Source organism: Sus scrofa, chromosome 5, assembly GCF_054392235.1.
Source record: "Sus scrofa isolate SSC_HxYL_T2T_F1_AM1 chromosome 5, Sscrofa_HxYL_maternal_Yorkshire_Landrace_v2.0, whole genome shotgun sequence".
Lineage (NCBI taxonomy): Eukaryota > Metazoa > Chordata > Mammalia > Artiodactyla > Suidae > Sus > Sus scrofa.
The window spans coordinates 25,300,761-25,328,638 of NC_139387.1; the positions used below are offsets into that span (position 1 = coordinate 25,300,761).

The 27,878-nt window shown below is 51.1% G+C and overlaps 1 protein-coding gene and 1 long non-coding RNA gene across 40 annotated transcripts; one reads left to right on the forward strand and one right to left on the reverse strand.

Annotated features, from left to right (window-relative positions):
* The first annotated feature begins 142 nt into the window (after positions 1–142).
* Positions 143–27,511, forward strand: IKZF4 (IKAROS family zinc finger 4). Of its 37 annotated transcripts, none has more exons than XM_084956011.1 (13): positions 143–444; positions 4,931–5,058; positions 10,235–10,289; positions 10,442–10,667; positions 11,314–11,411; positions 13,499–13,648; positions 15,397–15,490; positions 17,039–17,143; positions 18,128–18,388; positions 19,237–19,404; positions 22,202–22,351; positions 23,004–23,135; positions 23,703–27,511. In XM_084956011.1, exons 6-13 carry the CDS (start codon positions 13,562–13,564, stop codon positions 24,461–24,463), a joined length of 1,758 nt encoding a protein of 585 aa, XP_084812137.1. In that variant the 5' UTR covers positions 143–444; positions 4,931–5,058; positions 10,235–10,289; positions 10,442–10,667; positions 11,314–11,411; positions 13,499–13,561; the 3' UTR covers positions 24,464–27,511. The 37 variants fall into 37 exon arrangements, with proteins under 37 accessions (XP_084812137.1, XP_084812136.1, XP_084812141.1 ...); XM_084956010.1 differs by having other exon boundaries at positions 10,238–10,289; XM_084956015.1 differs by lacking the exon at positions 10,442–10,667.
* LOC106508334 (uncharacterized) lies at positions 3,034–13,511 on the reverse strand. Of its 3 annotated transcripts, XR_014803384.1 has the most exons (4): positions 13,449–13,511; positions 6,829–7,005; positions 6,143–6,299; positions 3,034–5,712 (listed from the first exon to the last, which is right to left on the reverse strand). It is a non-coding gene; the product is annotated as an uncharacterized LOC106508334 (long non-coding RNA). The 3 variants fall into 3 exon arrangements; XR_002343978.2 differs by lacking the exon at positions 6,143–6,299; XR_014803383.1 differs by lacking the exons at positions 6,143–6,299; positions 13,449–13,511 and adding an exon at positions 13,181–13,241.
* Positions 27,512–27,878: the final 367 nt, after the last annotated feature.

Sequence of the window (27,878 nt, forward strand, 5' to 3'; positions counted from 1 at the left end):
GGGGCAGTCTTTTGAGTTACCCTCTGCCAACGACCGACCGCGCCTTCAGGACTTGAATCTTTCGGCGCTCGGCTACTCTCCCCTAGCTCTTCTCTCTCCAGCTGTCTCCCCAGCTTGGGGGCGCTCGGTGTTCGGCCACGACGCCTGTCGCCTGGTAGTGGGACCGGAAGTTGTTCGGGGGAGGGGGGACTGCTTGCTGGGGGGGTTTATGGGGGGGGCTCGTCCCTCCTCAGGTGAAGACGCTGATGGAGATGGAGCCGCCGCCGCCGCTGAGCGCCCGGGTCCAGCCTCCGGCCCGGTCGCGGCAGCCTCAGTGACCCCACTACCCCCGCACTGGGCCGACCGGGCCAGAGTGGGGGACCCCCGCCGCCCCGCCCCCCTCTCCCCCAATACCATCCCCTCTCCCTCACCCCCCCAGCCTGCGCGCGCGCGGAGCTGCCTCAGGTGAGTGAGGGGCGGGGTTTGGGCGAAGCGCGAGGGGCGGGGCCTCGGCCGCCGGGGGCGGGGCCTGAGGGGCTTGGGCGTGAAGGGAGGGGAGGCGGGGGCGGGGGCGAGGCGGGGAGTGGGTCTTAGGGTGAGCTGCGGCCCAGGGGAGGGTGCTGGCGCTGGGAGTTTCGTGAGGAGGGCCACAGGTTTGAGGGGGAGGAAGCAGGGACGTAGGCGTACTGAAAAGGCGGGAGATGGGTCAAGGCAGAGGACCGACGACAGACAGAAGTGCGCGAGGCTCTTTCGTAGGGTATGGCTGGATAGAACAGGATAGTTAGAGAAAGAATTAAACTGGTTACCTGGGCAAGAAAGCAAGAGGCGGCGGGGAGGGGGTTGTCATCGGTCAAAAGGTTAGAGAGAAAAACATAGGCCCTAAGTGGGAAGAGTGGGAGGCAATGAGATATATATATGGTATAGAAGAAACTTAGGGTGGAGTGAAAAGTGCTGTTGGGGTACTGGGTAAGGTGAGGAGTCTAGGGAACCTGAGAAGCAAGGCTCGGAAGGAAGAGATTCACTGCATAGGAGCCCTAGGAAAGAACTATAACCCAGGAAGCCCTGGGGCAGACAACCCCAGGGAACAATAGACTTGGGAAACAGGTGTGAACTAAAACAGCACTCCCTGGAGTTCCTACCATGGCTCAGTGGTTAGCGAACCTGACTAAGAACCATGAGGTTACAGGTTCGATCCCTGGTCACACTCAGTGGGTTAAGGATCTGGGGACCCTGACCTGTGGGGTAGGTGGCAGACATAGCTTGGATCCCACACTGCTGTGGCTCTGGCGGTAGGCTGTCCAATTAGTCCCAGTCTGGGAACCTCCCTATGCCATAGGTATGGCCCTAGAAAAAGGCAAAAAGATGAAAAGAGAAAACAGCCCTCCCTGTACCTCATACTGCACCATCTACAATATCCCCTTGTCTGCTGGAGTTGTAGATCCTCACTATGTTTGATTTTTGTGCCTTTTTCTTTTTTTTTCTTTCTTTTTTTTTTTTTTTTTTTAATGACTGGTTTTGTTTGGTGACAATGGGATGTTTAATGGGATAGACCTTTAGATATGAGATGTTTAGGAAGTAATAGTAGCCTGTTTACCCCTCCAATTTTCTGAATTTACTATCTCTGCTTCTGGGAGCATTTGAGGTATTACCAACCACATTGTGTCATACTTTGCACACTTTCTTTCACCTCAGTCCCTTCTCTTATAAACAAAACTCTCTGCAGTTATAACTCATCCACCCCTACTTACATGTTTGGTAACTCCAGCTATACCCTATTCCCCCAGTCTGAGCCCTCAAAGCATCAGTGATGAACTTGGTATGGTGGTGACTTGCTCACAGGTCAATCCTAGGCCTTCCAACATCGTGGCCAAGCAGAAGGCTACTGAGGCCTGGCTATTTCTCTTTACTGCTGCTTGTTCCACTTGCCTAGGTCAAGTACACAATTCATATCCTTAGGAAGCATTAAAAACAGGTGTCTGACTACCCAAAGTGTTTCCACTTAAGATAACTCAGATTCTGGGAGTTCTCCTTGTGGCGCAGCAGAAATGAATCCGACTAGTAACCATGATGTTGTGGGTTTGATCCCTGGCCTCGCTCAGTGGGTTAAGGCTGTGGCCAGTGGCTACATCTCCAATTCAACTCCTAACCTGGAAAAATCTCCTTATGCTGCAGGTATGGCCCTAAAAAGCGAAAAAAAAAAAAAAAAAAGGTAACTCAGATTCTGAGGACAAGACCAGGTAAAAGGCCAAATCAGACACTCTTTAAGTGTAGCATCTTATTTGGTAAGGATATATGAAATGCCCAGCTGGGAATTCCTCATCTTCTCATGAGTCTGCCAGAAGGTCCGTGAATCTTGCTTTGTGGTGTGTGGGGAACCTCAGCCTTCCCCACCAGCAGCCTAATTCAGAGAATCCAGATAGCTCTGTAGGTCATGAGAATAGTGGCTTCTGGGATAAGAAAATAAAGTTTTTTGGGTTTTTTTTGTTTGTTTGTTTTTAATCCTTTTAGGGCCATAGATTCAGCATATGGAAATTCCCAGGCTAAGGGTCAAATCGGAGCTGCATCTGCCAGCCTACACCATGGCTACAGCAATGCCAGATCCAAGCCACATCTTTGACCTATACCACAGCTCACGGCAATACTGGATCCTTAACCTACTGAAGGGCCTGGGATCAAAGCCTTGTCCTCGTGGATACCAGTCAGGTTCATTACCACTGAGCCACAACAGGAACTCCAAGGAAAATAAAGTCTTTAAGAAAAGAAAAATTAAAAAAAAGAAAAAAAAAAGAAAAGAGCCTTACCATGAGAAGCAGGAGAGTTCTCATCGGTGCTTCGGGGGGGGGGGCAGGATGGTGGGAGCGGCCCTCAGCCTGGCAGCTTCAGAATTATATCTTGTCCTACTCAATAGATGCTGACGTCTCAAGCAGAAAACATAATGTCTTTGCTGTCCATTGAGTACAGTTAGTTCAGTTGTAGCTTCTGGGCAATCCCTATACTCTCAGTAGGTTAAGGCTAAATCATGTTTCAGGGCTTGGCTCAGAGATATGTGCTAAATTTTTTCCAGCATAAATGCAACTGAAAGTTTATTCTGTATTTCCTCTTAGTACATGCTTAGTACTTCCCAGCATGGAAGGAACATTATCCCAACTTTTATCCTATCTTTCCTCCAACATCCACACAGAAATTATTTTCTCCCAGATTGGCCATCTCTCTTCCCTCAACACATACACACAAATAGTTAAGGAAAAATATGGAAAAGTTATTGTTGGGCAAGTGTTGCTAGCCTCGTTTTAGTCTATAGGAACAAATAAAAGTGTGTAACCCTGTGTGTGTAGTCAATGCCACAGGCAAAGGGACTCCCTTTCTTTGTTGGTCTCTTGACCCTGCTGAAGAAGGCTGTCATTTCCAGGCTCTTTGATTTGCCTCCTTTTCTCAGAAGAGTTGTGGACTTTGTATTGGAAACAGAGACAGGTTCAAGGTTTTGTTTTGGGTTTTTGTGTGTGCGTGTGTGTCTTTTTAGGGTCATACCCACGTCATTTGGAAGTTCCCAGGCCAGGGGTTGAATTGGAACTATAGCTGCCGGCCACAGCTACAGCAACACAGGATCTGAGCTGTGTCTGCAACCTACACCACACCTCACAGCAGCATCGGATCCTTAACCCACTGAGCAAGGCCAAGGATCGAACCCGAATCCTCATGGATACTAGTCAGAATCATTACCACTGAGCCACAATGGGAACTCCAGTTTTGAGTTTTATCAGATGGAAGCACCTAAGGGTAGTGCTGGTATAAATGGACTGGTCCCTTCCAGGGGTAGCTTCAACCTTGTAGATTTTGCTAGAATACCTATGCTGGTATAATCCTTGAACCCAGGAAACCCTGTTCCTATATTAAAGATATTTAGTGAGGAGTTCCCTTCATGGCTCAGGGGTTAACAAACCCAACTAGGATCCATGAGGATGTGGGTTCAATCCCTGGCCTCTCTCAGTGGACTAAGGATCTGGTACTGCCATGAGATGTGGTGTAGGTCGCAGATGTGGCTCAGATCTGGTATTGCTGTGACTGTGGTGTAGGCCAGCAGCTACAGCTCCCATTCAGCCCCTAGCCTGGGAACTTCCCTATGCTGCAGGTGTCTTCCCCCCCCCCCCAAAAAAAAGCCAAGAGATTGGGGATCATCTCTCAACTCCATTCTAGCTCCAAGATTCCCCAGGTCCTAGAGCACCCCTGCTCCAGGCCTGCCAAAGGAAGGGAGGCTGGTTAAATTGGATTGTCAGAGCAAGATTCTTTGTTAGCAGAAGAGCCTGAAAAACATCTTTCTGGCCCAAACAACAGTGAGTTCCTTTGGTCAGCATGCTGTTAGGGACTTCTGGCCAGGACTGCCACCAAAGCAAGTATTCCTCTCTCTCCCACCTTTTTGCCACCCTACCCCAATCAGAATAGTTAATTGAGACTTCTGTGTCCTTTCAAACTTCACTTGAGAGAGTGAACCCTGTGTTGGGGCATCTGGCTCCAAAATTGATTATTATAAAACTCAAGTTGAATGGCCCTGCTCTACTCTAAGCCACCCCTGCCCACATATACAGCTGAACAGCAGTGACCTTGTAGGGCCTTTCTATAAACATAGGGCTTATATACTAAAACCCAGACCCAGAAAGTGTCATGTCACCCAGAAACACCCAGAAAGTGTTAAATCACCTAGTGATTTAAAGTGCTAAGTTTGGCTCTTTCCTTAGTTCCTTAAGTTCTGAAATGAAACCCAGAAGGGGTGAGATTGTTTCTTCTCCGCCCCATAAACCTTAGTCCTCCCTCTCTTCCGCAGTCTGCATGGGGAGGCCAGGGAAGCCCAAAGAATAAGAGATGCATCCATCTGAGATCTAAAAGGAGACAATGAAATGATATTTTCCCACTGCCCAGGTATTGTGTTTCCAGCTCTTTCCCCTTTTTATTTTAGAGACTGGCCATTCCTAGGGTGACCTGGGCACTCATCCCCTCCGCATTGCTCCCCAAGCACTTGGATAACGAAGCTGAGCTGTCTTCATCTGTGTTGCATGTAGACAGAAGGTCACTATCCACAACCTGGTGAGAAAATGAGTCAGATCTTCCTTCCTTCCTTCCTTTCCTTCCTTTCTTTCTCTCTCTCTCTCTTTCTTTCTTTCTTGCTCACCCTGCTGCATATGGAGTTTCCAGGCCAGGGATCAGATCTGAGCTGCAGTTGTGACATATACCACAGCTGTGGCAATACCAGAGCCTTTAACCCACTGTGCCAGGCCAAGGATCGAACCTGCATCCTGGCACTGCAGAGATGCTGCCAATCTTGTTGTGTCACTATGGGAACGCTGAGTCAGATCTTTCTGCTGTAAATACAGACACATAAGCAGAGAAAAGATTGGTGGGTTTCCTTCAGAGGGCACTACATGGACCCGAAAGATCATTTCAGAGCTGCCATTTGCCCGATGTCAAGGCCTGGTTCCTGGAAAGGGGCATATAGTCAGGTTGCAGACAAGGCCTGTTTTCACCTTTTCCCTCAAGCCTTTGCCCCTTACCCTTCTGCAGTTATGCATAGTCCTGATAAAGAGCAGAGCCGGCTATGTGGTTCCAACATATTTTTGCTCAGATTTCATTCAGTTCAGGAAGGCGCAGGCAGGAGAGGATGATGCTCTGGGTTTGGTGTACTTGTAGTACCTGAACCGCTCCATCCCAGGCAGGTGGGAAGTTCTGTCTTGTTAATAATCACTGGAAAAAAAAAAATTACCGGGCTCCACCTCGGATCCCAGATCCTGAACCAGAGAAAAAACTGTTCCACTTCCCCCTGTTGCAACCAAAAGGATGCCATGGCTCCTTGCCCTTCTCTCCACTTCCACCCTCTTTCCCAACAATATCCTCCTCGCTACCTTTTACCCACTAGGCCACATGGAGTATGTTTTAATTTCCAATTTTGGTGTGTCGTTGGATCAAACAGGGTTCTTTGGAGGATTGGAAGAGCTTTAATTACTTGTGATGCCCATCTCATTTCAGGCTTTCAGAGTCTCTACGTAGATAAAACTTGACTTTCTGATATTTTTGTCACTAATAGACCTATGGGAAGGTTTTTGTGGAGATGGGGAGATGGGGGTGATAGCTGATACCTGATCGACCCTCGGAAGTCAGATTTGTCTCAACTTACTGCTTGTCAGGAAGTATGGTGGGGAATCTTCTGTCTAGAAGGGATGTCCTGGAGTTCCCTGGTGGCTCAGGGGGTCAAGGATCCAGTGTTGTCACTGCTGTGGTTCGGGTCACTGATGTGGCACAGATTTGATCTTTGGCCCAGGAACCTCTGAATGCTGTAGGTGCGGCCAAAGAAACAAACAAAAAATCTAGAAGGAATATCCAATCCTGCCCACGCCTGTTCAAATGTGATATCACACTGATGGGAGAAAGCCAGGGCCATGGAAGATTCTTGTTATGGTGCCAGGTGCATTCAAAAGAATAGGGAAGAAGACCTTTGTCTCCAAAGGTTACAGTGACCAACCTTCCTCCCTCCTCACAGAGATACTTCCTTTTGAATTGGGAAACTGGCCGTTTCTAGTTGTTGTGTATTCAGCTCACTGAACTGAATTCGCAGTACATATGTGCCCACCTCCATCAGGGAATGATGTCTGTGTTGCTCTCAAGCCAGTTTCCTTTTGAGATCTCTGAGCTAAACAAGCTTCTCCCTCCTTATACCTCCTCCCCCTGCAGTGTGTCTCCAATTGGCACTGCCTCATTTGACCCAGATCCTCTAAGGAGACAGTAGGATCTGCCTGGATGGCCAGGCAGGGGAGGAGGTGCTTTGAGGGGCAGGGAGTGGGAAGGTTGAGAGGGATATGCTACCTGGAGACTTGAGCAAACAGTGAAGTACATCTCCTGATGCACTCCTGGCTCTCGGAATACCAGGATCTGGAACAGCAGAATCTCAATCCTATCTCACTCCCAGGGCTACCAACTTGGCACTTAGACCAGTTGTAGGCAGCTAAAGGCTGATTTTGCCCAAGATGTGTCATGGAGCACCTGTTAAGAACAATTAAGAAACAGAAGAGCTCGGTTTACTTCTAGGAACAAAGTCCAACTCAGAAAACAACTCCTTCAGACCCTTCTGGAAATTGTTTTGGGGCCATTTGGGCAGATGTCCAAGAATGAGATGCACTTCCTGAGCTAGTACTAGCTGAATGCTATGCTTCAACTGTTCTGCCCACCCAGTGCCTGTCTAGCTGCTGGTACACACACACACACACACACACACACACACACTTGCATTAGCATATTTCTCTTCATAGGGCCTGCTCAACTTGTTCCTCCTTTTTTTCTTTTCTTTCTTTCTTTTTTTTTTTTTTTTTTTTTTTTTTGGTGTGCTTTTTAGGCCCGCACCTGTGGCATGTGGAAGTTCCCAGGCCACGGGGTCAAATCAGAGCTGCAGCTGCCAGCCTACACCAAAGCCACAGCAACGCAGGATCCAAGCCGTGTCAGTGACCTACACCACAGCTCATGGCAACGCCAGATCCCCAGCTCACTGAGCAAGGCCAGGGATCGAACCTGCGTCCTCATGGATACGAGTAGGATTCAATTCCGCTGCGCCACAACAGGAACTCCTGTTCCTCCTTTTTAAGTAACAGACCCCACTCCCATAAGGATGGCACCAAAAGAGAAAATGTTGGAACCAGGGAAAAGCAAGGAGATCCACAAAGGCTATGAGTACCCTGGCCTTCGGAAGAAAGCAAAATTGTTTAATGGAAGGAGCACATCTTAGAGTGACAGATTTGTGTCTTTTTGTTGTTCCAGTCTCACTATGAGCCCTGAGATAAGTCACTTAGCTGCTCTGAACCTCAGTTTCTCCAAGCAGAAAATAGGGAAAATTCTGCTGACTCTTGCTTCTTCTGCATGGGAGGGTGTGTGTGTGTGTGTGTGTGTGTGTGTGTGTGAAGTCACGTGTGGCGTCTTCAGTTTTGCAAAATCCCAAAGGGCAATTATGGAGCTAATGATTCGGAAATGAAAGGGGCCCCATGAGTACCAGACCACCCTCCCTTGTATTTGCATCTCTGACCACCGCAAGTTCTGTGGCTAGTTCCAGAGAGTGTGAGTTCACTAACCACTGTGGACTTGGGCTCTTCTCATCATTGCCCCTAAGGGAAGCTTCAGGGAACCACTTATTGTGGCTTGGTCTAGCAGTTTGGTCCCAACGCTCAGTCCATCCCAGGGAGGATGTCAAGAAAAGAGGAATTGAAAATAAACTTAGAGAATTTTTTCTTCCACACTCAGGCCTCCTAGGTGAGTCTAGGAATCTCTAATGAAATTTGGAGAGAGCTACTTTGGGAGGCAATGGAAAGCCCATGTCTCGGGTGTTTTTGTGAAACCTTTTAGAAGAGTATGACATCTTCTTGGCACTAGAGAAGAATGAACCAGGATTGTGGGGGGAGACAGGGTAATAGATACTTTCCCCATGTCTGCTCTCCAGAATCCTGCATCCTGATTCTATCAGTATAGTTTTACAAGCAAACCAAATTTTCATCCATCTGCCTCAATGAGATCCTTCAAAGAGACCAAGAATTCTGGAAGCTCAGGCTGCTCCCTTGCCCCACTCTAGCTCCCCCAAATCTGCCCTAGGGTATTTATTTTTCATTTGATTACTAGTGAAAGCATTTTGGGATGTATGTAAATTTCCACCAAATAGATTTTTTTTTGTCCTCCCACAGTCTCCTAAGGAGATAATTCAATGCAACAAATTATCACTTTTAATTGTTCTCAGTTCTTGATTGTTTAATACTCTCCTGCCACTTACTGTTTGCCTTTCCTCAAAAAGACTACCTGGGCCATGCCCACAGCACGTGGAAGTTTCCAAACCAGGGATCAAACCCAAACCACAGTAGCGACCCTAGCCACTGCAGTGACAACTCCAGATCCTTAACCCACTGTGCCACAAGGAAACTCCAGGCTACCTATGTTTTATTTATTTATTTTTCTTTCATGGCTGCCCCGTGGCACATGGAGATCCCAGGCCAGGGATCGGATGTGAGCCGCAGTCTTGACCTAAGCTGCCGCTGCAGCAACGCCAGATCCTTAACCCAACTGTGCTGGGCTGGGGGTCAAACCAGTGCCCCAGCACTCCCAAGACACTGCAGATGCACAGCAGGGACTTCTACTTGCTTTTTTTTTTTTTAGGGCCACACCAATAGCATGTGGAGGTTCCCAGGCTGAGGGTCCCAGCAACACTGAATCCTTAACCCCCTGAGGGAGGCCAGGGATTGAACCCACATCCTCATGGATACTAGTCCGGTTCGTTTCTGCTGAGCCACAATGGGAGCTCCCCTATCTGCATTTTAAATTCAGACTCCTCCCCAACTCCCTTTAAAAAAAATAATAAACAGGAGTTCCCGTCGTGGCGCAGTGGTTAATGAATCTGACTAGGAACCACGAGGTTGCGGCTTTGATCCCTGCCCTTGCTCAGTGGGTTAATGATCTGGCGTTGCCATGAGCTGTGGTGTAGGTCGCAGACGCAGCTCGGATCCTGCGTTGCTGTGGCTCTGACATAGGCTGGCAGCTACAGCTCCGATTCGACCCCTAGCCTGGGAACCTCCATATGCCGTGGGAGCAGCCCAAGAAGTGGCAAAAAGACCAAAAATAATAATAATAATAATAAAATAAATAAATAAATAATAAACATAGCAAGGTAATTGACAAGAAGTAAGGGGGAAACCAAAGGTTTAATTTGTCTATTACACCTTCAGTAGAGGACACTTCACTGAACCTGAGGTGGGCAGCTCTCCTTCCTCCATCTTCTACTCCTCTCCCCACCCCCCCTCCCCGCCACCCACAAAATTATATACCAAGTGACTCAACCTAGCTTCTTCCTCTTATTACTACCCCATCCTTGACAAGGTTTAGAGCCTCCATGGAGCTGTTCCTTTGCCCCCTGAGGACCGAGCTGTAAGCTGTCTCCCATCCTATCCCATCAGCTCCATTTACAGGGAGAGGGTCTCCTCTCAAAACCACACAATCACAGACCAGTCTGGAATAAGATGGTGTTTCTACCCAAGAGACTGGGGAAGCCTGCATAGGGTGGGGGTTGGAGGAGAATCGGGGTTTGAAAGTCAGGGTATGTTGTTTTTCTCACCAGAGCTTCTTTAGGATAGGGTCAGAGCACATGTAAGGGGACCTGTAGGGTTCTTTCTAACTCCAGAATGTTAGAGAGAAAGCGGCTTCCTTCCCAGATCTGGCTCCTAATAGCAGCTGTTTTCTCTTCCAGCAGAGTCTCTCTAAGATGGACATAGAAGACTCCAATGGCCGCTCTTATATGTCTGGTATGCCCTCTTGTGCATTCTGTTTGTCGGGGGCTGGGAGCAGACACTCTCCTGTGGAGCAGAGTGGAAAGCCTTCCATCCAGCATGGGACCTCTGAGTGCCCTGGTCACAGAGTGTGCATTTATGTTGGTCACTTTATATTCCCTAAACAGGGATTCTCTTCCCAGACTTCTTGGGAGGGAGAGAGAGGGGAAGAAACTAGGAGCAGAATATGAGTGGAGACTCAGAGAGAGAAGTGATTTGAAATGAAGAGATGGAAGAGAGACATGATTCCTTCCCCCATGCTTTGAGGTCACCAGCCAAACATGTCTTTCTGTCCCAGCCAGGTCGAGAGTGGAACAGGGTTTCAAATCGCAAAGGCCTGTAGGGGCCAGACAGGTACGTCAGTGAGTGAACTGGGTTCGGGTACTGAGCAGAAAGAAGAGAAGAATGGTCACTGTCATGGACTGGGGTGTCCACCAGGCGTTGCCATGTGGGAATGTGTATCCAGCATGGCCAAAACTTCTGGTTTTTCAAAAAAGATCAGAAATTAGGATTTTGTAGGAAATGTCACCACTTAAAAATAATAACTCTGCATTTTAAAACATGTTCCATAGGGCAGGCCAAATTTGTCTATGGTCTCAATTCAGCCAGTGGGCCAAGAGCTTACAGCCTTTGACGTAGAGATAGCCTCAGTTCTCATTTCCCCATCCTTTTCATGATCATAGCATTTTGTAGCTTATTATACCTGCCAAAACGCTCCCGTTGCCGCAGAAGAGGTCCCTGCTTGTAGTGTGAAAGTAATCAGGATCCTCTCAGAGTTTCATAAGATGAAAAGAAATGAGGAACTTCATCTGGCTCCCTCTCCGAGGGTATAGAAAAGGGCCTAAGACAGACCTTGTCTCTAGGATGGAAAGAATCATTTGGGGGGCATTGGAATGTCCGGGCAGGAAATGGTTATAAGAGGTGAGGGACGCCAAACTTGGATTTTGACATGATGCATAGCCCCACCAGTAAAAATAGCTTATTTCTTTTTACCTTAAAGTGGGACCAATGGAGGAATTATGGGCATGCGCTAAGGGAGATCTTGAGATGGGTCAGATACACATATGAGAGTCATTGGCAACACCTGTATAATCTAAGGTAGGACGTTGACTCTGTCCCCTTTCTCATTTAAGGAGGGAAGGAGTTGGAATGGGTACAGACATTTGACACCTGCTACATGCTGGACAGAGCGACAGTGATCAGGTGGATTGATTTAACTGCCAGAGACTTTATTGGAACTAAAGTCATGGCCCTTCTGAGGAACCAGCCAATCCTGTTACCTCCTGCTCACTTAAGCCTATTCAGAAGATCACTATTGAGCAACACCTCTTCTCAGGACCCTGCCTTGGTGCTGGGGAACCCTCAGATGGAGAAAAACCAGCCCCCGCCCTAAGGCAGGCAATGAGAAGACTAGGAAGGTGGCTGGGGAAATCGCCCATGGAGCTCTTTTCAGTCCAATCTCTGGAGCATGCTGGACATTAGAGGAAAAATTCCGAGGGCGTTGGCTTCACTGTCTATGAAACCAAGCTCTCACTGCTTTTAACAGGTTGGCATTTCCTAGATAGGAAGAGGCCTCTGCACAGGATGGTTTTTGCACAAAGGTGGAAGCCAGAAACCCCTCATCCGTGTTTTGAGAATTCTAGATGTCAGCAGCTCCTTTAGAGAGGGACAGGGGAAGATCAAGGGACGGCTGCCATTAGCTCTGAAGAGCAGCCCCTGCAGGCCCCTGCAGGTGGCTGAGACAGTCCACCCCAGGTTGCTCCTGAGAGCTCCTCTGAGCAGCCCCTTCAAGGTCATCACAGCTCTTCTGCTCCACTCCTGGTGGCCTTCCCTTGCCTGGCCACTTGACGACAGGTGGATCTCTCCTTTTCTTCAAAGAGATTTTCCCACCTCACAGAACCTAATTCCAAAAGTCTGCCTTTTCTCTCCATATCCCTTTCTAAAGCTACAGATCATTCTCTCCTGGGGAAGAGAGGGGGGAAAAAGAGGAATCCATTCATTTACCACATAGATGCTCTCTCCCCCGCCCGCCCCCCACCACTGCCTGTCTTTCAAGGGAAACTGAGTTGCTCAAACCTGGCTCATGCAATTAATTGACCGAGTAGTGCTTGTCCCAAGTTTTCTGGGACTGTGAAATGTTTAAGGGAACCTTGGCAGAAGGGGACCCAGGGGTAGGCAGCCCAAAGTTTCGCGGCCCCTCCCACCCCCAAATTCTTGGAATCAGAAAATCTAGTCTCCCAAAGTAGGTCAGCGCGTCAGTGAGCAGCTCCTCTGGAAGGGAAGGGAGCAGAGGCCTTGTCTTGATAGAGGGCGGATTCATCCAGGGCTGTCGGCTGCTGGGGCCCCAGGGGCACCGGAGGGGAGGGGTGGGGAGGTGGGGAGAGTATATCAGTACTTTGCCTGGGATCGGAAAGGACTTGGGGCCACAGAGCAGCACTAGCCTGAGATCAGACTGTGCAGGGAAGGGGGAGGCTCTCAGATCTCGAGAGCGACCTCCCTCCTGGAGAGGGAAGGAAAGGAGGGAATACCAGGGCCTGAGTTTGGTGGAGGAGGGGCTTTCTGAGAGCCTTGAAGCTGCCCCGTGTCCTGGGCCCCATGACCTCTGAGGCCTTGGCTTCCCCAGCTGGCAGAGGATTGGGCCTTCCCTGGGGGCCCCCCTCTTCTCCCCCCCGACCCCGAGGGCCCATCCATCTCTCGCTCTCTCTCTTGCCTCTCTCAGGCATTTGTTGTGCAGTTCCTCTTTGTCTGCTGGGCACGAGGGCAACGGCATCTGTCTCCCCCTCCCTGTGCACACCCCCCACCCCCAGCCCTTCACTGGCTTGGGAAAGGGATGCTGTAGCCCAGCGCCCCCCACCAGACACACTTACACATTCTCTCCAGCCCCCTCCCCAGGCACATCCAAGCGTGCGCTGCTCGTGCTCTCTCTCCCCCTCTCTCCCTCTCCCTCTCTCTCCCTCCCTCTCTCTCTCTCTCTTTCTCCCTCTTTCTCTTGCTCTCTCTCTCTCTGTCTCTCTCTCTCTCTCTCTGTCTCTCTCTCTCTCACACACACACACACACACACACACACAGATACACACACACACACACCCTGGGCTCAGCTCTTCTTGCTGGCTGCAGCCGTGGGCCCCTGCTCACCGTGCCGCTGCCGCTGCCTGCGAAATGACGGCGGTTCCCCTCACTTCCAGGAATCCACGCTTCCTGGAAGGTGAGTGGCTGGGCTCACCCCTGCCTGCCACCGAGACGCAGACATGCACACACCACCCGCGCTCCCTCGCCGTTTCCAAGGCGGCGGCCGCATTCGCACCCCAGGGTCTCACCGGCAAGGGAAGGATAATGTAAGTTCAGGCAGAAGGTGGCTAGTGGAGGGGGGGAAGGGGGGTGCTGGGGCAAGGGAGCCAATTCAGTAACAACTCCCAAGCCTGAGGAGAGGGAGAGGATGGGGGCTGTGTGTGTAGCGGGGGAGGGGGCGTTCCTCCTTACACTTGCGGAGGATGGGAAAGGGTGTTTGGTGTTGCTAAGCAAAGACTGCGACTTGGACAGTGGGAGCTTGTGGTGACATCTTGATTAGGCCTTGGGGACAGATGTAGAGCTGCCTGGGGTGAAATGCCGAGACAGGCCCGGGTGGGAGCGGGTAATAGAGAGAATCGAGGTAAAGAGGAGCCCCGGCAGCAGATGCCTCAGCCTAGAACTGAGATCCGAGGGGCTTCAGCCTCCTCCCCACAATAGAGCTGGGGATGGGCGTCTTTCTTCGCTCCTGTAGCCACTCTTCCCTGCTAGCAGGCTAGCATCCTGCCCCCTGGAGCCCATGGTCAAGAAGGGGAAAGCAGTTAGGATGAGGTCCCTTACAGAGAAGTGTGGAGGCTCTCAGACCTCATTCCTGGCTCTTCCCTTGAGGTGGCCACTCTGAAGGGATGGAGGAAGGGCGGCGGGAGCAGAGGGCTAGGCTCCCTCAACATGGGAAACACGTTTAACCTGTGGGACGTCGCTCTGGCTCCTTTCTCCCTCCTGCATTTCTGCCCGGTGCCCGCGTCCTGGTCCCTCTGATGTGAACCTCATGATTTGGCTTTGCCCTCTAGGGTTCAGCCAGTCTCTGATGACTTTGACCAAGAAAATTTCTCTGAGACCTGAGAGCAGCCTTAATTCTTGGCTTTGACAATCTGGGATTTCTTGGGAGTCCCAGGCATTTGAAATTCCCTCACTGGGGTTTCTGGGGCTGAGAGAGGAACTGCTGAACTTCCTAAATCTGACTCTAGTTCTCGTCATCCTCCGGCTAAAACTCAAAATCCCTGGAGCCCTAAAAGGCTTTCTGACCCCTGAAGCAGATTCATTTTTATGTATTAGCCCCATAAGCGTCAGCTTGAGCCTATTTTGCCTCCTCTTTATCCCAGGGAGGGCAGCAGCATCAAAGGGCCCCTTGAACTACTAGGGTGACTCTGGAGGTACCTGCTCCTCCTCTTGTTCCCAGGTCTTAATAGGGAGAGCCACAAAGGGTGTTTTCCCCTTAATGTCCTAAATATCCCGTTAAGGCTATTTTACCCATATGTCAAGCCCCAGGCCCCAAGAGGTAGCCTTAGTCTAGCAGGCTGGGACCAGTGATGGATTTCCAGCAAGCTCACTCATCCTTTTAGGGTCAAGGACTCAGTGCCAAGGCCCAGAGCCCTGTTCTTCCCCAATTACTAACACCCAGTGCTTTAGGACAAGTCAGCACTAACATTGGGAAAGGAATGAGAAAATAAAGGGTATCAGCCCTTTTCACCTCAGCAAACCCGACTCTTAGTTGAAAGGACATATCATGAAACTGGATCTGAGTCTACAAGTCTCAACTCACAGCTCTGAGATGCTCACTTCACGATATGTGTGTGGTCCTGATTTGGGGCCACTTTTCCTAGGTAACCATGGCTCAGCTAAAGAGCCCCAGCGGGGGAACCTCAGTTTTAAGCCTTAAGGCGTCTTCTATAGAGAGTGAACAAATTTGCTCAGGCTTTGATGGGATCGAATGGGGGAGATGGGACTGTTAGGAGAGGATATGCACGGGAAATGGTCCCAAAGTCCTGAGTGGTTGTTTTCTTCCCACTGACCAAAGCTGGAGAGGGATCCCTCAGGAGGGTGTGTTCCGGATTTCTTGCCTCAGGCCCAAGACTCCAACCATTTTATAATGGAATCTTTATTTTGTGAAAGTAAGTATGTGCGTAGCTGGGAAATTGGGTAAAGTACTAATAGGTGGACTTTAGGGATGAATTTTAGGGTTTGTCTCTCTCTCTCCCTCTCTCTCTCTGTCTTCCACACTTAGGCCTGTGTGTACACATCTATGCATGTTCATGTTAGCAGATAATGTAGAAGGCTATGGCTATGTTCATCCCCGTAGGTATGTTCTCTTTATGTGTATCTACATATGTGATATGTGTCTGTGTGTGTGTTTATCTACACCTATTTTATTTCACCTGTATGTTTGTGCAGAAGATTGTGGGGAGGAGGGATTTTTTTTAAAAAAAAGACATGACTCGTATCTTCAGGTATGTTATCTGATTTTTAAAAACTTATATGACACTCCTAAAAAGCATTTTAACACAGCAGTTCATTAAGTTCAAATGGCTATATCGAGAATAAACTGATTCTTTCCCTATCAAGGGAACATCAAGTAGTAAGTATAGGATTGGAACCATATCAGATGGAGGCTTTCTAGAGTGGCCCCATTTTTGCTGATTTTAGAAAACGTCTAGGGCCCAACTCTCCCCTGTTGAAACAGTGGCTCCCAGCTGGCTGTACAGGTGATGGTTAAGGACATGGGTACTTAGTGTTTGTGGTCAGATCTGGGTTCCGCCACTACCAGCTCTGTGACTTTGGACAAATGACATAGTCTTATTTTGTGCCTCAATTTCCTTATCTGCAAAATTGAGGTAATATTGACACCACCTTCACAGGGTTGCTGTGAAGATTACATGAGATAATTCATTTAAAGTGCATAGAACGATGGAGTTCCCATCGTGGCGCAGCGGAAACGAATCCAACTAGGAACCATGAGGTTGCGGGTTCGATCCCTGGCCATGCTCACTGGGTTAAGGATCCAGCGTGGCCATGAGCTGTGGTGTAGGTCACAGACGCGGCTCGGATCTGGCATTGCTGTGGCTCTGGCGTAGGCCAGCGGCTACAGCTCCGATTCAACCCCTAGCCTGGGAACCTCCATATGCCGCCGGTGCGGCCCTAAAAGGACAAAAGACAAAAAAATAAAGTGCATTGAACGATGCCTGGCATATAGTAAGCACTCAATTAATGTTAGCTGCTATCACTGTGATTACTATTATTGTCATTAGATTCAGGGACAATTCCAGCTGCCCTTCCTGCAGATTCCGAACCTGGTGTCAGGGGCTCCGGAGAGGAACAGTAGGGAAGAACGTCTGTCCTGAACCGCCTCCCTCCTCAGGCCCCCATTTTCCTCTCCACCCCGGCCCGCCCAGCCCCAGCCCTGCTTCCTGTGGACGTCAGGCAGTGATGCTCTTCCCCTCAGGCCTAGATGAAGGTAGGGTGGGCAAGGCACAGCCACTGAGCTCCAGGGAGTCAGCACCGGGCACCCAGACCGGCGAGGGCACAAGGTACCGTGCCCAGTATACAGCACTGCCTTGCGCAAGGCTCCGGGATAAATGTTTGTGAATTTTGAAGCAATCAGACCACGGACGGTGGATGGCTCGAGCTGCAGCTTCACCTTGCCTCTTGTTCTCTCCTCCAAGGTAGCGGGGACTCATCTCTGGAGAAGGAGTTCCTCGGGGCCCCAGTGGGGCCCTCAGTAAGCACCCCCAACAGCCAGCACTCTTCTCCCAGCCGCTCTCTCAGTGGTAAGTGCAACCTCCTCCCCTCGCCTGGCACTGGGCGCCCCATTTGTGTTTGGCCCTTGATTCGCTTGCATGGCGGCCATTTCCCCATTGCTGCCTCCCTCAGGTTTCCAGTTCAGTCTCTACAGCACTGGGGAGCTCAGTGTCTAGGGGTCCCCTGACTTCTGAGAGGAGAGTCAACGGTGACTGCCCAGGGACCAGGGTGGGATTAGAAGAGGCGTGGGTGGGATTAAGGGAAATGCTCCAAAGAGAAATTCTGGAGTAGAGAGATGGTCACGAGCGAGAGTCAGATAGGAAAGACATAAGGAGGATCCCTCCTCATCACGCACCCCTCAGTCTCCTGCCCAGACAGGGTCCCCATGACTGCCCCTCCTCAGCTGGCCCCGGATCTGTGACATTCTCTAGATGGTTGAAATCGCCAGGAATGTAGGTCAGAGCTAGAGCCAAAGCTTTCTCCTCCGTGACTCCTCCCTCCCTCCTCCGTCCCCCTCTCCAGATTTCTACAGAGGAGAGTAGAGGTGCTAGTGCTAGGACTGAGAGGACAATGTGAGCCATGTCTCCCTTCCAGTTTTGCTCTCTCTTTCGCCCGCCGACTCTGGTCTTCCGAGGACCGTTTTCCCGCCACTGTTACTTGCTGGCTTCCTGCCCAGGGCCAAGCCAGACATTTTTCTTAATGACAAGAGAGAGAGTGGAGGAAAAGGCTCCCCTTAGCCTCCTCCTCTTCCCAGTGACTGAAGACATCCCATGTACCCTACTCTTTTCTCTCTCAAAACCCATTTGCCTGATCGCTGGGATAGGAGGAAAAGGTTGTTACAGGTCCCAACGGGACCCCACCCAGGATACTTAGGGCATTGGCTTCTTTTAAAGCCTGAATGTCTGTCTCCAGGCTTGGAGACAGCCGTTTGGACTTCAGGAGTGCCATTCTGGCCCTTGGGCAGGTTCCCCCCCTTTGCCTGCCTCTGTCCTAAACACCCTTCCACCCTCCAGCCAACTCCATCAAGGTGGAGATGTACAGCGATGAGGAGTCGAGCAGACTGCTGGGGCCAGATGAGCGGCTCCTGGAAAAAGATGACAGTGTGATCGTGGAAGACTCCTTGTCGGAGCCCCTGGGCTACTGTGATGGAAGCGGGCCAGAGCCTCACTCCCCTGGTGGCATCCGGCTGCCCAATGGCAAGCTCAAATGTGACGTCTGTGGCATGGTCTGCATCGGACCTAACGTGCTCATGGTGCACAAGCGCAGCCACACGGGTGAGTCAGCCAGGCACTGGGGTGGGGGGGGTCCCTCTGATGGGCACTCGGGGGTGGGGGGGTTGGCGAGGCAGAGGCAGTGCTGGGAGGCTGTGCCATGGCGGGTGGTTGGGGGGGCTCGGAAAAGGAAGGTTCTCTCCCATCACAGTTTCTAGCTGATGATAAAAGGGGGTTGGAATTTGGACTCCCTCAACTCCTGTACTTCCTGCACTTTCCTCAGCTGTTGTGACAAAGAAAAGCTGATTTTTCTCTTAGGAGGTGATGGAGGAGAAGGTGTGGTAACCTCAAGAAAAGTTCTGGGGAGTTCCTGTCATGGCTCAGCGGAAGCGAATCCGACTAGCGTCCATGAGGATGCGGGTTCGACCCTGGCCTCGTTCAGTGGGTTAAGGATCCAGTGTTGCTGTGAGCTGTGGTGTAGGTCGCAGACATGGCTTGGATCCTGCACTGCTGTGGCTGTGGCGTAGGCTGGCAGCTCTCCGATTGGACCCCTAGCCTGGGAACCTCCATATGCCACCAGTGTGGCCCTAAAAAAAAAAGAGGAAAAACAGAAGCTTTTGCTTCTAGGACAGAGTGGGCCCTGTGGGGCTCAGTCTTGGCCCAGTGTTCCAGGCCTGGTGCCCTTGTCCCTGCCACACACACCTCTCGTCCACACCTTCCCAGGGTGAGGCTGTTCCCAAGGGATCTTTATAAAGCAGAACTTGCATGTGCGACGCAGCCCTGCCTCTCAGAAACGCGTCCTGAGCACCTTCCATCCCCTGGGGCAGGAGGGGGCAAAGGGTGAGGGGACTAGGTTCAACCTTCAGAGTTCCTCACGCCCGGTCCTCTGGGATCTGTTCCCTTGCTCGCAGGGGAAAGGCCCTTCCACTGCAACCAGTGCGGTGCCTCCTTCACCCAGAAGGGCAACCTGCTCCGCCACATCAAGCTGCACTCTGGGGAGAAGCCCTTCAAGTGTCCCTTCTGCAACTACGCCTGCCGCCGGCGTGATGCTCTCACCGGCCACCTCCGCACACACTCGGGTCAGTGCGCTGTCGGGTACCCCCGTGAACAGAGCTCAACCCCTCCCCTTGTATGGGGGGAGCACCAGTGCCTGCCATCAGGGGGGCAGAGCACTCACAGAGCCTGGCCCCAGGGCCCCAGGGGGAATTCAGGGGACTCTTTGATGGGGTAATTACATTACATCTGCCACCTCTGTGACATGGAGCAAAAGAAACATGGGTGGTATTCTTGGCTTTCAACAAGTCACCCTCCCTGACTTTGTTTTTAAAGTTCATGCTGATGCCAGAACCATCTGGGCCCCATGACCTCCCTCCCCACCCCCCAACTTCTGAGCACCAGGGAAACAGCTCCTTCCACTCCCTTGGGTTCCAGGCCCCACACCTGTCACCATCTTCACCTCCCCCCACAACACCAGAGGCCTGGGGCAGTCTCTGCCTGCCCTCCCCTCTACTTCCTGCTGGTTCCTGTAAATATCCATGGGCCTCCCAAACCGGAAGAAAGGAAGCCTAGGAAAAGAGTATCCCATTTCTGTTCCCCATCCCAAGAGGCTGTCACTGTCCTGGAGGCAAGAGCAAATCCACAGGGTGCCTGGAGGTCAGTGTTTGGAACAGTGCCAGGGAACTGGACTGGCCAGGTTTCCTAGCCCCAGCCAAGACGGGTTGAGTCAACATGTTTCTGAATCAACTGGACAGATAGCACGTTTAAAGCATTTTACTAAGTTTTCAGCTTTTGGCTTGGACTTGGGAAGAGGCCAGGAGCTGAGCTGGCAGGAAGGAGGGAGCTCAAGACTGGGAGAAGGCAGGAAGAAGGGCAGAGGGGAAGGAATTAGTAGGGTCTGTCCTTGGAAACTTTCCTTGCTGTTTTTCCCTTCAGCTCTCCTGGGCTGGGATTTAAAGGGACAGAGCAATCCACCTCACCACCCTCTGCCGTTCCCAGCCACCTGCCTTGCTCTGGATTCTCTCACTTTGGAGCCAGGACCTCTTTCCGTCTATGTCTGTGGAGAACCAGGGAGAAAGATCATTCCCGCCCGTATCATGCTTTATCATCTGCAAAGCATTTCACTTGTGTCTCCTCCCCCGTGCGATCCTCATAACAATTCCAAGGTAGATGTTAGGATCCCAGAGCAGTTCTGCAGCTTTGCTGGAATCCCATTGTCGGGTGCCAGGGAGTCCATGCTCCTTTTCTGAGGAAAAGGGGTGGCTCCCCCTGCTGGTTTGGAACAAGGATGGCCTGGCTCCTAGAATGCCTGCCAACAGCAGCGAGGCCAGCTGGGCGGATGTTGGACATTGCTGTGTAGGAGATTATTAGGCACAGAAGCAGGTACAGATATACTGTTAGGTCCCATCTCTGTGAGATGTTTTCTATCACAACCCACACTATAGGAAAAAAGGAGTTCCCCCCGCTGCTGTTAAGCCGCTTCCCCAAGAGTCTTGGGTGAATGAGGACCATGACATTTGTCTCATCTTCCAAAAGCTCAGGTTTACAGAGCAAGAGCAAAATGGCAGTAGACTGACTGAGTCAAGACCAGTTTGGGTGTGGGGTGGGCGGGCGGTTATTTCTAGCCTCCTGGAGATACCTTCTCCGGTCTCTCTGCTCAGAAGTAGCAAGATATGTCCAACAATACCTGTTTCTGTCCTCTCACAAATATCATCTCTCAAGCAGTATTTAAAGGAAGTGTTTGGTTTTTTGTTTTTCGTTTTTTTTTTAGGGCCACACCTGCGGCATATAGAAGTTCCCAGCCTAGGGGTGGAATCTGAGCTACAGCTGCCGGCCTACACCACAGCCAGAGCAATGCCAGATCCACGCCAAGTCCTCGACCTACACCACAGCTCACGGCAACACTGGATCCTTAACCCACCGAGCAAGGCCAGGGATCGAATCTGCATCCTCGGGGATACTAGTCAGATTCGTTTCCGCTGAGCCACGACGGGAACTCCAAACCCGCTTCTTCATGGACACTAGTCAGGTTCGTTACCGCTAAGCCACAACGGGAACTCCCTAAAGGAAGTGTTGATCTCAGTTTTCCCAACCTTTTTTTATTCAGTGGAAACAAAATCTTTATAAACTGTTTTTATTTAAAAAAAAAAAGGCCCCCCCAAACTTAGTGTTCTCTTCCTTTTATTCTTCTCTTTACTCTCTTTGTATTCTTTTATTTTTATTTTTGTCTTCTCAGAATTTCTCTGTCAGTGACAGTTTTTCTAGGGCTCTTTTGCTATCTCAGTATAGAGAGAAAGAATGAAAAATAAGCAGTAAAACCAGGCCGGGGATGGTGGTAAAAGTACACGTGCAGGTCAGTGAAAACTGCCCCTCCCCACCTTGGTAGATCTAAGGACTCCTGTGTCTGTCACCCCAGCCCACCAGTTTCCCCCAAACTGAAGCAGATAACTCGTAAGCAAAAAAATCCCCTTGTCTGATAAACAGCACTTACACCCGCCTGCCACATGGAAAGGTTAAACCACAGTCTGGGCCCCAGACTCTTGAGATCCTGGGGTGGGGCCAGCCTGCCTGCCAGGGATGATCTCCCACGAAGCCCCTGAGTCCCCCCTTCCTCTGAACCTCAGTTTGACCATCTTGAAGCCCACCCGTGGCTCCCGGTCCCCCCACTCCTCCCATGGCTGCGCTTTGCCCCTCTACTCCAAGGTCTGGTCACCTGTCCGAGCTTGCGGCGGAAGCTGGGGAAAGGAAGACAAGCAGAAGAGCTCAACAGAGCCACAGCCCTCCCTCCTCACGTCCCGGAACGACTGCCCCTGGACACCTCTAGAGCCAGGGCGCAGGGGCAATTAAGCCGATGTGCCTCCCCTCCTCTGTCCTCCACAGTCTCGTCTCCCACGGTGGGCAAGCCCTACAAGTGTAACTACTGCGGCCGGAGCTACAAACAGCAGAGTACCCTGGAGGAGCACAAGGAGCGGTGCCACAACTACCTGCAGAGTCTCAGCACTGAAGCCCAAGCTCTGGCCGGCCAGTCAGGTGAGGCTGAGGGCGAGCCCAGCACCTCCCCCCACAAAGGCACGAGGTCCGGGAACAGAGCCAATTCCCCGGTAAACCTGCCGAGCACCCCATGTGGTTCACAACCCCGTGGGGGGGCTGTGACCCATGTCCTCAGTCTAACGGGAGCGAGAGAGCACAAGGAAGTATAAAATCAGGGGGCAGGAATTCCCATCATGGCACAGTGGTTAACGAATCTGACTAGGAACCATGAGGTTGTGGGTTCGATCCCTGGCCTCGCTCAGTGGGTTGAGGATCCAGCATTGCCGTGAGCTGTGGTGTAGGTTGCAGACTCGGCTCAGATCCTGCGTTGCTGTGGCTCTGGCGTAGGCCGGTGGCTACAGCTCCGATTAGACCCCTAGCCTGGGAACCTCTATATGCTGCGGGAGCGGCCCTAGAAAAGGCAAAAAGCAAAAAAAAAAAAAAAAAAAAAATTGGAGACAGATATATATCACTGTCCCAAAGTGTCAGAAATGTGCTGTGGTGAACTCTCGATGGGGAGAAGCGGGCAGAACCCCATTTCCCAGGCACCGTCCTCCACTCCTGCCCTGCTGGTTTTCTTCAGGCAAAGGCTGCTGGGCCACTGCTACCCCTGCTCAGTGGTCACTACCTGTCCCCACCTCCTTCCCACTAGGTGATGAGATACGGGACCTGGAGATGGTGCCCGACTCCATGCTGCACTCATCCTCTGAGAGGCCAACGTTCATTGATCGTCTGGCCAACAGCCTCACCAAACGCAAGCGTTCCACCCCCCAGAAGTTTGTAGGTAAGAGTCCAGCTTTACGCCACAGCTCAGTGCTGGTTGCCACTTGACCCGTTGGGTCTGGAGATTTGCTCAGGGGAAAGAAAGTGGGCTGGTGGTCTCTGGTGCTCAGGCAGGCTCTGTCCCCAGAACAGGAGGGCAGGAAAGGGGGAGAACATCCCTGGTGAGGGGGGAAGGGTCAGCGTTGAGGGCTCCCGGAGTGATTGTGAGAGGGGAGGGGAGGGGGGCTCAGGTGCTTCCAGTTTCTGGGAGTTGTAGGGACTTCAGTCTATGGGGCTGCAAGAAGGGCCCCTAGAGAGGAGATGCCTTCGGGGTCTCCTGACCTGGCCCTGGTCATTAGCTCTCTAAGGCCTGGGGGCTTTATAGGGAGTAATGAAGGATTTAAGACCTGTGGGCTGGGACGGAGTCCTCTAAGATCATAGCCCAGGACAGGGACCTGAGCTCTAGAGAAGCAGGTGAGGGGTGGTAAGTAATGTTACAGCCGTGCCCGGGGGAAAGAAAACAGAGGGCATCCTGAGGGAGCTTAGGAATTAGCCAGCCCAGGCCTGCTGAGCCCCTCCTCTCCCGCAGGCGAAAAGCAGATGCGCTTCAGCCTCTCGGACCTCCCCTACGATGTGAACTCCGGCGGCTATGAGAAGGATGTGGAGTTGGTGGCGCACCATGGCCTGGAGCCTGGCTTTGGAGGTTCTCTGGCCTTTGTGGGGGCAGAACACCTGCGTCCCCTCCGCCTTCCACCCACCAACTGCATCTCAGAACTCACACCCGTCATCAGCTCAGTCTACACTCAGATGCAGCCCCTCCCCGGTCGACTGGAGCTGCCTGGGTCCCGAGAGGCAGGTGAGGGACCCGAGGATCTGGCCGATGGAGGTCCTCTCCTCTACCGGGCCCGGGGCCCCCTGACTGACCCCGGGGCATCCCCCAGCAATGGCTGCCAGGACTCCACAGATACAGAGAGCAACCACGAAGATCGGGTTGGGGGGGTGGTCTCCCTCCCTCAGGGTCCCCCACCCCAGCCCCCTCCCACCCTTGTGGTGGGCCGGCCCAGTCCTGCCTACGCCAAAGAGGACCCCAAGCCGCAGGAAGGGTTATTGCGGGGCACCCCAGGCCCCTCCAAGGAAGTGCTTCGGGTGGTAGGCGAGAGCGGTGAGCCGGTGAAGGCCTTCAAATGTGAGCACTGCCGCATCCTCTTCCTGGACCATGTCATGTTCACCATCCACATGGGTTGCCATGGCTTCAGAGACCCCTTCGAGTGCAACATCTGTGGTTACCACAGCCAGGACCGGTACGAATTCTCTTCCCACATTGTCCGGGGGGAGCACAAGGTAGGCTAGCGACCTACTGCCCTCGCCTACAGGAGTCTAGCCCTTCCCCACCACATCCCGAGGAGTTTGGTTGTGTGGCCCCCACCACTGGCTACCCGACTTCACACTTGACCCTGACCCCTCCTCCCCTTTGCTCCTCCTTGTCCCTGACTGATCCAAGCATTGTGATGAAACTCGTCTTTCGCTTCTGTTTCTCCTTTTTCTCTACTCCTCTCGCCCCACCATACTCACTGAGTTATTTATTAATGTAATTTGTTTTCTTTTCCTTTTCCTTTTATTTTATTTTTTTTTTAACCTATATGAGTCACTTACCACACCCACACTTTCCTGCTCACAGTCCCCTTCCACTTTAGGCCTAATTTTTCTCTTTGATCCGGCTTTCTCCAGCAGCCCCGGGGGTAGGAAGCTCCTCTTAGTGCTAAGAAACCATGAGCTTCTTGATTGAAGTCCTCGTCTTTGACATGATCTGACTCTTCAGTTTGGATGCTGACAGCTCCCTCTGGCCCTACCTTAGCTCTGCGGCATTATGTCTCCTCTCCGGGCCCCTTCAGCCTGGTCCTCCATACCTCTTGTGCCCTCTCACTTTAGGCAGCTTGCACTAATCCTGAACGAATGAAGAAATCCCTCCTTTGGAAGTAGAAGAGGCTGAAGAAAATCCCCCCCAGGCCCCAGGGGACTGAGGGTCCTCCCGATGTCCCCCTAGGAATATGAATTCCCCAAAGCCCACATTCAGGATCTGCCTCTAGGATGTGATCTCTCTCTCTCTCTGTCTCTCTTTCCTCAAATGACCCCACAGCACTGCTGTACTCTCTTCAACCTGCCAGTCTACTCAGTGGTGGTGTTTCTCTCCTTGGAGTGCCCCAGTTTTATATTCTCAGGGGCCAAGGCTAGGTCAGCAATCCTCTGTCTCTGACACGTTTGGAGCCACAGGTGCCTAACTGGGAACCAGGGAAGGGGATGGGTCAAAATTCTTCTCTTTCTCTCCCACCTCTCAGACTTCTTCACTCTAGTGACCTTCCTGGCTCTCGGGGGCTCCTCTGGTCCCAGTCCTATGAGAAACTGGTGGGCACCCTTAGCCCCACAGCCATGCTGCCTTCTTCTCGCCCTTAGCAGGATTCGCCCTCTCATTCCCGGGCTTCTGGGCCCTGTTCTTCGGATCAGTGGCAGGGAGAAAAGGATGTCTCTTTTCTCCCTTCTAATTTTCAGTATAACCAAAAATTACCCCAGGATGAGCACGGGCAACTGCCCCCTCCCCATTCCACTCTTGTCCCAGCAAGAATGGGATGGACGCAACCGAACTGGGGGTCGTCCTTTACTGCCCCCTCTCCCCTCAGCTCCCAGACGTCGGGCAGGAGGGGGGCACTCTCCTGACTACTGCAGAGACCCCTGGCTTTTTGGGTAGCCAAGTTAGCGAGAAGGGGGCAGGAGGAGATCCAGCTCCCCCGCAAGTGGAGGTCTCTTTCTACACGTGTTCCCTGGCCAAGGACACAGCCATCCCATTCTCTGCTTCCTTGAGATTCAAACCAAAGCCTGTTTTTCTATATTTAAAGAAAAAAAAAAAAGTAAAAACCAAACACAACACCTCACAAGTTGTAACACTTGGTCCTTTTTCTCTCTCTCTCTCTCCCCTTTTCTCTTCCTTCCATCTTTCTTTCCACACGTCCTTTCCTCATTGGCTCTTTTGCCTCCTACTTTTTCACTCCCTATCAGGGATAATTTAGGGGGATGGTAAAGGGTTGGCTAAGGAACAGACCCTGGGATTGGGGCTCTTAAGGGCTCTAACAGAGTCTGCCTTATCCTCTTATGGGAAGGGAGACCCTAAAAAACATCTCTTCCTCCTCCTCTTCTCCCCCTTTATGTGATCTCCCCAACAGAACCAGATTGTCGGGGAGGGGCATCGTGGGTTGACTGTTCCTCCCTGACGATGTAGCAATAAACAGATGCTGCCGAGGGCAGAGGATCGGGGAGTCAGCTGGGAGGAGAGTGGTCTCTGGAGAAGGGGAGAGGCTTCTTGAGAGCACCCCAGGGAATTGGCTCCTGTTTCAGAATGGCAGCAGAGCTGAGATTAATAACCGGGGTTCCCCTCAGTGACTCTGGTTATTGAGCCCCTTCCTGTTAGACCTGCCCTCACCCCACCTCTTCTGCGTCTGCTGTGTTTTTGGTGACACCTCATAAGGACTAGTCCCTTCTGCGATATCAGAGCCTTAGGGTGCCCCGTCCCCTCCCCCAGTCAGTTTTGGCACCTGTAACCTCCTGGAACATGAAGGACTATGCTCTGAGGCCAGACTCCGAGCCCATGAGAGCAGAGACTGGACGGGCAAGACCAGGTGCTAAGGAGGGGAGAGCAGGGCTCTCTGTCTCTCTCCAGACCATCACTGCACTTTAACCAGGGTCTTAGGTACAAAATCCTACTTTTCAGAGCCTTCCAGCTCTGGAACCTCAGACATCCTCATGCTCTCTCCCAGCTCCTTTTGCATAAAAAAGTAAAGAAAAAGTTAAAAAAAAAAAAAATTGAAACCCACACGGAGAAAAGAGGTGTTTTCCTTTTATATTTAAAATCAACACCACACAAAAAATTTCTAAATAAACAATTTTCCAGACCTTTGTTTTTCGTGTCAGTGTCCAAGCTGCGGATGGGATTTTGTAATACTTCTGGCAGCTCCTTTCCTTGTGTACATAATATATATATTATATATATTTTTAATCAGAAGTTATGAAGAACAAAAAGAAAAAAATAAAACACAGAAGCAAGTGCAATACCACCTCTCTTCTCTCTCTCCCAGGGTTTCATTTGTAGCCTATGCTTCGTGTCTCCTTGGACTTTACCCCTTCACCTCCTCCTCTTCCTCTGGTTCCCCCCCCCCCTTTTTTTTTTTAAAAAAAGAGTTTTTCTCCTTTCTCAAGGGGAGTTAAACTAGCTTTTGAGACTTATTGCAAAGCATTTTGTATATGTAATATATTGTAAGTAAATATTTGTGTAACGGAGATATACTACTGTAAGTTTTGTACTGTACTGGCTGAAGGTCTGTTATAAATAAACATGAGTAATTTAACACCCCTGGTTGTTTTTGCAGACTTCCTTTGCCTTGCTTTTCTGCTGCCTTGCTTTTGCAGCATACTGTACTAACTACTGAGCATTTTGAAGGTGATGAGGTGTTTTTGTTTTTTTCTTTTTTTCTTTTTTCTTTTTTTTTTTTGGCTTTATAGGTCCATTCCCGTGGCATGTGGAGGTTCCCAGGCTAGGGGTCTTTTTTTTTTTTTTTTTTTTTTTGTCTTTTTGCTATTTTCTTGGGCCGCTTTCCCGGCATATGGAGGTTCCCAGGCTAGGGGTAGAATCGGAGCTGTAGCCACTGGCCTATGCCAGAGCCACAGCAACGTGGGATCCAAGCCTCGTCTGCAACCTACACCACAGCTCACAGCAACG